The sequence below is a fragment of the Gossypium raimondii genome, chromosome 6 (genome assembly GCF_025698545.1).
Source record: "Gossypium raimondii isolate GPD5lz chromosome 6, ASM2569854v1, whole genome shotgun sequence".
In the NCBI taxonomy this organism is placed as follows: Eukaryota; Viridiplantae; Streptophyta; class Magnoliopsida; order Malvales; family Malvaceae; genus Gossypium; species Gossypium raimondii.
The window spans coordinates 5362135-5371595 of NC_068570.1; the positions used below are offsets into that span (position 1 = coordinate 5362135).

The 9461-nt window shown below is 33.2% G+C and overlaps 1 protein-coding gene across 1 annotated transcript; it reads right to left on the minus strand.

Moving 5' to 3' along the window:
* Positions 1–6652: 6652 nt before the first annotated feature.
* On the minus strand, positions 6653–8538 carry LOC105771454 (protein NODULATION SIGNALING PATHWAY 2). Its single transcript, XM_012592924.2, has one exon. The coding sequence runs from the start codon at positions 8367–8369 to the stop codon at positions 6915–6917; it is 1455 nt and encodes a 484-aa protein (XP_012448378.1). The 5' UTR covers positions 8370–8538; the 3' UTR covers positions 6653–6914.
* Between the last annotated feature and the right edge of the window lie 923 nt (positions 8539–9461).

Sequence of the window (9461 nt, forward strand, 5' to 3'; positions counted from 1 at the left end):
TACATGTTGGGCTCTCCGAATCAGCCTTGCTTAATAGATAATCATGAATGTTAAGCATAAAATAATCTAAATACCCCGCACAACACAACATGCTAACAACATTATCATAATCATTTTACAAAAATAAACATAATCTTTTTTAGGTTATATTATGTTAAATAAAATGCTGGTAGTGGGTAGAGGTGTTCATGGGTCGGGTCGGGTTCAACTAAAAATTTAGGCCCGTTTGTTAGGCACGGGCCCAAAAATGGGCTTAAAATTTTACCCAAGTTCGACCCGGATAAAAATGTTAAAATCGGAGCCCGACCCGCCCATATTAATTTTTATATAATTTTAAAATATATATAACACATCAAAAATACTAAAAACATCAAAATAAATATTTTCCAAAAAATTAAAAATAAATTTTAAAAAATATGTATACTTAAATAACACTATGATAGATGCAACTTAACAAGCAAATGTCTCTAAAATAATAACAAAATTAACAAATGTCTTTAAAATAATAATAAATTAACAATAAAATAAGTTTTATACAATATTCAAATAATAACAACAAAATAGTAGCAATATAATAGTAAAATTGTAGCAAAATAGGAGAAAACAATAAGAAAATAATATTAAAAAAAGTAAATTTTTTTGTCCTTTAGTGAATTTGGGTCTTATTTTTTTGTCAAAGTCTATTTTTTGGGCCTATATTTTTGCCCAAACCTTCCCACATTTTGGGCGGGCCTTCGGGCCGGACCAAGTGCCTAACCCATGAACAGGTCTAATAGTGGGCTAATAGTGCGTAATGCAAAGATTTATTTTATGGTAAAATATATTTACACTTGATATAAAAAACATCCTCTATACAGAATAGATATGAATCTATGTATATGTGTTAATTATTATAATGATAGATCTAAGGTTTATCATAAGAAACAAATTGGGTTCTTTTTCTACTTCCCTCTTCATTATATAATAACACAATGCTCGAATTCAAGAAAAATTGCAAAATAAGTTCGATCTGAGTCCTATCATTTACCACTTCCACGTGTAGCCAAATCTATCCGAAATCATTATTAGAGGACCTTATCATAACAAACCATAGTGATAGTGTTTGTAAAATTAGAATATGATATTACGAGAAGTAGGATAGACCATCTGAGACTTGACCTTTTGTACATCACTGATGTAATAGTTTTCTTAGGGGCTTTTGATAGTGCTTTCTTGGTTGACCATAGTTTATCGTTAGATTGGTCTGATTGTTGGAACGCCAGCACCCCTACGGCGCAGCGAAAAAATAAAACATTCAGCGATCCTAACCATGGATCCATGTGTCAGTAACTAATCGGGATGAAATAAAGGTTTCGAAATTACCGAATCTTTATTCTAAGTAGACAGCAATGCCTCAGCAACGAGTAATATGATCTACTATCGAACCAAACCGTAATCTATCGTGACTCCGGCCTCTACGTAATCCACCCAGTTGACAATGAACGGAAGAAATCCCCAAAACTATTTTTTTTTAAAATACTTTGCTTTGACGGCTACTAGACCCCAAGCAAAGAAAAACGGGATTTTTATATCTATTTTTAGGGTTTCTAGAAATTAAATAAATATAACAATGTTTTAAACCGAAAATTATAATTACATTAATTATAATAATGATTTCGGTAAACTATATATTTATTTGAATTTATATACTAACCAAATTCATGTTCTCATTATGTGTACAACAACCTTGTACATAATGTGTTCGATATTTGATTACCCAATTAAATTAATTCTATAATTAATTTAGTTCAAGCAACAACCAAACACAATACCAACTATGTTTTATTCCGTTCATTTCAACTATAGGGTGTGACCCTGTAGGTTCTTGTAACGTTAGCAATAATACTAGAACGATTCCAATGTTACAAACAATGAGTGGCACCTAGCAATGCATCATTGCTACCTAAGTCACAAGAAATCATGATTCGACATAACCTTTTTATGATTAACCTTTCATGCAATAATCCTTAAGTCCTTTATCTCTGGATTGGACACAAGTCATTGAATAGTCACACTTGCATAGTTCATTCCATGTTCTTTGATATCTTAAGTAGACTATGATATACAAATAAGTATGACATCTCATATCAACTTATTTGAGCATGGCCATGCATTTCTAGTCTCACTCAATCAAGTGGCCTAAGATATTACTCCCGTTATGTAGGAATGACTTATCCTATATCGATCAACCATATCCCTCTACATAGATCGTGGTATATCCAACATCAGCCTTTATAGAACAACCAGTTACGGTGTACGTTTGACTGTATCAAAATATACAACTCATGATGTTGGGATTATGATGATCTCAAGTCTGAGGATCATATACATATTAATCACTATGAGTAATGTTGTGACAATTACATAATAATCCAAGAAACATACTCATAACGGGTCAGTCCAATATGTTGTTCTCTAACACACATATTCATGCATCGATTTTGACATTCCATATCAATGACAACTCTTTATCATTAATCAACTACATGTTAGTCTTAATGCATTATTGTTGTCTTATCCAACAATAATACTTGACTAAGTACCTTTTAAGAATAATCATATTATTCTCGGGACATTATTATAAAACAATTTATTTATACACACATAAAAGAAATTGAAATAATAATGGTAACGCTTTATATTAATAAACATGATAAATCAAGTATGTTATTACAACCATCTCATGATTGATCTTTGGGCATACTCTAACACTGATGATTGCAATTTTCAACGGTTTGATTGATAAATGTCAAAAGTAACATGTTTTAGTCTCATTCTTAATGCGTTTTGGATTATTATTTGGTTTAAAATGGTGAATTTTATGCTCTTAATCCTTTAAATTAAAGTTTCTATACTTAGCAAAGTATTTGCAAGCAAAAGGAGCGAAAAACAAGAAAAAATAAAAAAAAAATCAGAGCAAGTTTTAGAAGCCACACGGTCTGCCACACGGCCATGTGCCAAACCATGTAGAAATTGCAAATCGCACTCCAAACCTTCGAGAAAGCATTTTTTTAGGTTTTTCGGGCATTCTGAGAGCTATATATGACAAAAATAAGAAGATGAGAGCGAACAGTCATAGAATACTCAAGAAAATACCATTGAAGCCTACTCTAAAGTAGATTTCCATTAAGATTGAAGATCTCTTTTTGATTTCTTTGAAGTTTATTATGAGTTTCTTGGTTTTTTGTGGTTATACTGTTTTTGGGATGTTTTTATTTGCTATCATGAACTAATTTTCCAAATACTTAGGGAGATAAATCCTAGGATGAATTCTGTTATTTGATTTCTATTTTTACGCAATAAATACTTTGATCTTGTTCTTAATTATGTGTGCTTAATTCTTGGTTTGATATTTCTAGATTATTGATCCATGTTTGATGTGCTTAAATCAAATGAGGAATAGACCCTGTTTAAGAGTATATCTAGCGTAATTGAGTGGAGTTGCATGCAATCCTAAAAATAGGATGACATAAATCTATCAGATTAGAGTCAAATCTAATAAGGGAATCCATAGATAGATTTAATGCGATAATATGAGTTTTAATTAGAAAGAAATTTCAATTAATCAACCTAGAGTCAATTGCTTTTAGTCTTGAAGAGAGATATTAGCATAATTTAGGGATTTTTACGAATCAAGATACTAAGTGAAGAAATTGTGTAATTTAAATTGATAATGACAGATGAAGTCTAGGTGGATTCTTTCCTGAGTATTGTCTCACTTCTTGGTTGTTAATCGATTATTTTCCTGATTTGTTTTTTTGTGTTCTTTAGTTAATTAATTTAGTTAATTTCAGTTTTAATCAATCACTCTAATTTTTTGGTTAAATAATAGAAAGAAGATAATTACTAATACTTTTAGTCTTTATGAGAATGATATCTTTGTTCACCATAGCTATACTATTAATAGATAGGTGCACTTGCATTTGTCGAATTTTTAGTTGGTTTACGATTGCATCATTGATCAATGTGATGCATCTGTGGTTTGTTTCTGAGTTTTTCCTATATTGTGATTTTGTTAGTTTGCCTTTCACCTCTTTATGGATTATTTTATAGACATGACATTTGTGCATCTATTTGAAGTGTTTTATTTATGATTTGTACTATGGGTTACTTTATCATTTAGGTTGAAAATTACTTTTAAAAAGTACTGTGAAAAGTTTGGTATTGTTTATCATTGTTGTCAGAAAATGCTTTTAAGAAAATAAAACGTCAATTTTAGACACGTAAAGTAGAAGATTTAATAAGGGGATCAGTGACGAAGCCAGGGGGCTGGCAAAGGCCTCAGTCCCCCTTAAAATTAAAAAAATTTCATTTAGGCCCCTTTATAATTTATAAAATTTTAAATTAACAATGATAAAATTGCACTTTGGCTTCCAAAAATGATAAAAATTTGATTTAGTTATTTAAAAATTATAAAGATATAAGCTATTAAAATGGTGAAATTGCATTTTTACTATCGTAAAAATATACAATTTGATTCCGCCCTTCCCAGAAAAAAATTTCTAGCTTCGCCCCTGAGGGGATAGAAAGATAACTTATTGAAAAGCACTTTTCCAAAAGCCAAAATTTTTAAAATTCCAATTTAAAATCAAGATTTTGTTTGCAAAACTAATTGTTTACCAAAATTTTTGGTTTAAAATCAAGGTTTGGGTTAAAAGCACTTTTCAATCTCAGTGGTAAACAAAGCCTGTGTGTACCATGTATTTATATTCTTACTATCTATATTCTTTGTGGCATTGCCAGCAATGTTAATGGCCATGTAAGTGCTATAAAAAGTTAAAAGCATTGAACGTTAGTCAAAAGGCTTAATTGATGCAATTTGAGAGTTTGAGGGCTTAATTGAGTGCATTTTTCACGAAGAGGCTTAATTGATATTTTCGCCAAAGTTCAAGGGATAATTTGCTCCGAAACTATTTTTTTTCACTAACATTGCATAATACTCATAAATTGACAATACATTAAATAATCTCCCTTTAGATAAACTCTTAACCTTTTAACATGCATCAATATAAATTTCATAACTGAGTTGATATCATAAGTTAATCAAACATTAAGCGATATGAGAAAAGTTTAAATAACCAAAATAAAAAAAACAAAAAATTGTTATAAAAGAAATATCAAAATAGATGAGTGGTCAAATTTGATCTAAATTAAAATTTTAATCTATTTGTTTTATGTAACTATTCAATAAATATTAAGATATATATATAATATTTAAAATCAATAGGATAGAGATATTAGATTAGTTTGAAAATTTATATGCATGACACGTATACTTACATTGATAAATCCAATAATTTGATTGTTAAAATATTAATCGTACAAAGAGAAATGAAAGAGTGTAAAACTTATATATATTTGATAATAACGAATTTTACTTATATCCCCTTCCCAACCTTTAAATTAGAAGAAAAATGCGCTTAAACGTGTTCGAATCCACTTCCCCCATTGTTGTAATAGCAATGGTGACTAAGGCTCACTCCATTAGATGACACATTATCCAATTATGATAAAAGGATTGACTAAATTAATAACTCATGAAGTGAAATTATTTAAAAGTATAAATTGAAATCACAATATTTTTATAAAAATTCTTTGTAATTTTAATAAATTAAAAAAACACTTTAATTTTTTTTATTTTTTTTTTCAAATAACAAAAATTGAAACTCACATGGAAATGCATATTTTTGCAGTGGGGGATGGCAATGGTAGCTAGCTCTCTTTAAAATAATGGAATAATAGATATATTTAAATCTTAAAAAGAAAGATCCAAAACAAGATTAGTAATGAAGTAGGCTTGTGAAAGGCACATTCTAGGAATCTTCTTTGAGGAACTCAAATACTCTTTTAATTCAAGACCCATGTGGGGAGAGGGATTTGCCAACCACCATATATGCAACCAATACTCTTCTCTTTCAACAACCCTTCTTCATTTGTTTAAATCAAGACTTCTTATCATTAAACAAATGTTTATAACCTCTTAATGCTTTCTAATTGTAGTCACTTTTCTTGTGGGAGAATTATAAACAGATCATTTGATCCATTCCAGTCTCAGCTATGAACAAATCATTGGATTGGATTTGATTTCAATCTGATCTACAACAGGATTTGGCATTTTTTATGTCAATTCAGGCTTCGTATATATCTATATCTTCTGCAAACTTTGATCATCATCTAGCTAGAAATCATGTCTATCTTCACCCAGTTGTTGCTTTCAAACATTTAAAAATTACCAACGTTGCGAATGTCGAGGTTCAAATTCTGACCATTTTGATTCATGTATCCAAATTCATGGGATATGCCTTTTGAATTGTACTTGTAGGAGAAAAGTTAGAAAGAATAATTTAATTATCATACATTTTGTTTTCCTTAAATCGGAGCAGATTTTATTACATTAATTGGTTTTTCTTTTTTAACATCTTTTGATATCTAATAGTTACACTGAGTTATGATTAAATTTAAAGTTAAATTAGGTTAAATCTTTAAATAGAAATATTGTTTTTTTGGTACACAAAACTTAAACACGACGAAAATAAAGTTTTGTAAGAAAGAAAAACATGGTGAGACCGATGGAAAATGAAATGGAAAATCTCAGAAGGAGACACATAGAATATAGCCAACAAATATTTGTACCTTCTCCCTCACCCACTTTTTATTTTCATTTTTAAACATGCACACACAACAAATAAGACAACAAACTAGCTCATGTTCTTACAAATAGCCGCATTAGCTTAAAACCAATGGATTATGAACAAACTTTTGGGATTTGCTTATTCCTTAACTAAAGCTGGTCTAATATTTTTGTTGAAAAGGGCTAAAAATTTAAACCGATGCCATGGGGGTGAAAGAGAAAGAAAAAGACAGCTTATTTTTTTCTACAAATCACTGTGTGGGGAAGTCCAAATGGAAGCTGATAGCAAACGCCTGGATTTCCATCCTAAAACGAGCCTATTGTTGGCCAACTCCTCCACTCTGTATCCATCATTGAATAAGCCCAGCAGTAATTTTGCTTGACAATGATTGGCAAAGCTGATGTTAACAGGCTTGAATCCCATGGTAGCTAACCATTTTGACCAACCACAGCTTTCTTCCTCTCCTCCAGTTCGATAAATCCTGGCCAATGATCCAGCTATTCGTGGCCCTAGAAATACTCTTTCGACCAAGGCCCGAGCACGGTTTTGCATAGGGAATCCGGCTTCTAGAGAGTCGTAGACGGCGGAGTAATGGTGCAATGAGTCCATGAATTGCCCCACAAACCCTCCATCTCCAATGGGTCCGACTTCTTCTTCCACCAGGGTCACTAGACGTGGGTTTAGGGTCTTTGCCCCGGATAAAAACGAAGCGACTGAATCAGGTGCTCGATAGCTAAAGTGAGGCAAGTGCAACATACAATTGATGATCAACGCCTCTCCTCTAACTAATTTCAAAGCTGAGGGTCTAAACGTTTCATCAGAGTCCAGCCTACACTGATGGAAAGAAAAGGGTTGCCCAATGGAGGCTGCAAATGCAACCAATCTTCGACCGGTCTCTTGAATGGTCCCGATCGATCGTCGGCCACTTCCAGTTCTCGATATAGCCGTGATCCTAAGATGCGGGGCTTGTGGTCCGTCTTTCCTAGACACCAAGGCTTGCATCAAAGACGCCCATTGGATCCCTTCCATGACATCATAGTCTACTATGTGGATCCTCCTATCATGAGTAGTTGCTTCCAGGATTGCTTGATTGGCCGTAAAGTGACCAAATTTAACATACGGGGACATGTCTTGCAACAGCTGAAAAGCTGCGAGCATGTCAGTATGATGATGCTCATCACCGTGGTGGTGCGGTCCATTGGTTATTAAATGCTTCCCGTGGCCACCACCGGAGCCTTCAAGTAAACCGTGTAAGGCCTCGGTAAAATAGGCAGCTAACCTTTCCATGTTGGTTCCATCATTGTGGGAAACCAACTCCTTGAGCCGAACCAATATCACTCGAGCCAGTTCACGGCTCTTGTTATCCCCCGCTAGCGCTTCAGCAGCGGCCATCAACAGATGAATCAACCTCAACCCCTTGGAATCCTCATCACCGTTGGTTTCTTCATCGACAACCATGGTATCAGTGGAGACTGAGTTACTAGTTTCATGTGCGACTCGAGCTAGCTCAAACCCAGTTCCATCATCCATCATGGACTCAATGAGGTCTTGAAAGTCATCTGGGTCGCTTGAAAACGAATCCCAATCAACAACAGGGGATCCCCAGTGGTTCCAAGTACAGGCAGGGCTGTCGTCAGTGATGGACGTAGTGGTGCTGTTACTATAGAAGTCGACCTCGAAGGCGTTGTCAGTGGCCATTGCCGTGGCTGGTTACTAGATTAAGGACTTTGAGTGTGTCAGATTTATGTGAAGAGTGTCTAATTTTTGGGGTTTAAAAAAGGGGGGGTTGAGAGAGGAAAAGAGCTGGAACAAGAGACAGGAAGGGTAGGAAGTTCAATGAGTGAGGGAATTATGGACTAAGATGGGATAGCTGATCCCGATGTTGGTTTGGTTTTATATACACCCCACTCTGAGTCTTAATCATTGTATGAATATACTTCTTTCAAACTTTTTTCCCTCCTATTTTATGATTATTTTAATCCTACAAGTAAGTATTGTTAGTATGAATTTTTTTTCATGTTTTCCATGAAGGTACATCAATCAGCCATGGCTTGGGACGTCGATCTTCTCTTGCCCGAGCCTTCAGGGACTGACCCTTGAATCCTTATAGAGTTTGATGATGGTTCGGCAGCAAGACTAGGGCCTGGTTGGTTGGTTCAGAATGGACACTGCCCTGTCCTCGTAGAATTTGTCAATTATAATTGTATTATTTGCCAAAACTTAATTTTTTTTTAAAATTAAATGAATTAATTTCTTAAAATTTAATTAATAAATAAATATATGTTTTAATTAAAATGAAATGATAATGGTATATATACATATATATATATTTAATCAATCGAAACTTTTCTTTGTTATATATTTTATTGTTGATAAGCAAAAATAAAATGATCTTTGGGGCCATGGTTGAAACTTTGGGGCTGTCGAGTGTCCTTAATTTGGCGATGCTTGCGGGCTTTGTTCCTACTAAAGTTAGGTTGGTCGAAAAGGGATGCTGCTGGTAGTCGATCGGAAAAGGGTTGGTCGAAAAAGGATGTTTGTGGGCTTTGTTCCTACTAAAGTTAGGTTGGTCGAAAACGGAATTAGAATTGGAAAATTATTTTTAGTCCTAGTTAAATTAGTCTATCCTACAAATATTATTTGTATTCTACGAATTTAACTAGGGTTCTCCTATCTCTCCTATAAGTACATAATACTGGTAGGCTAAAAATATACAAATTTGAAATATTGTTATTCTACCCGAAAATAGTGAGAATTTATTTTATAAGTATAAATTCTATTCCTGGAAAT

Excerpts from the sequence above, each read along its gene's own strand:
- LOC105771454 (XM_012592924.2), bottom strand. The coding sequence starts at position 8,369 with ATGGCCACTGACAACGCCTTCGAGGTCGACTTCTATAGTAACAGCACC.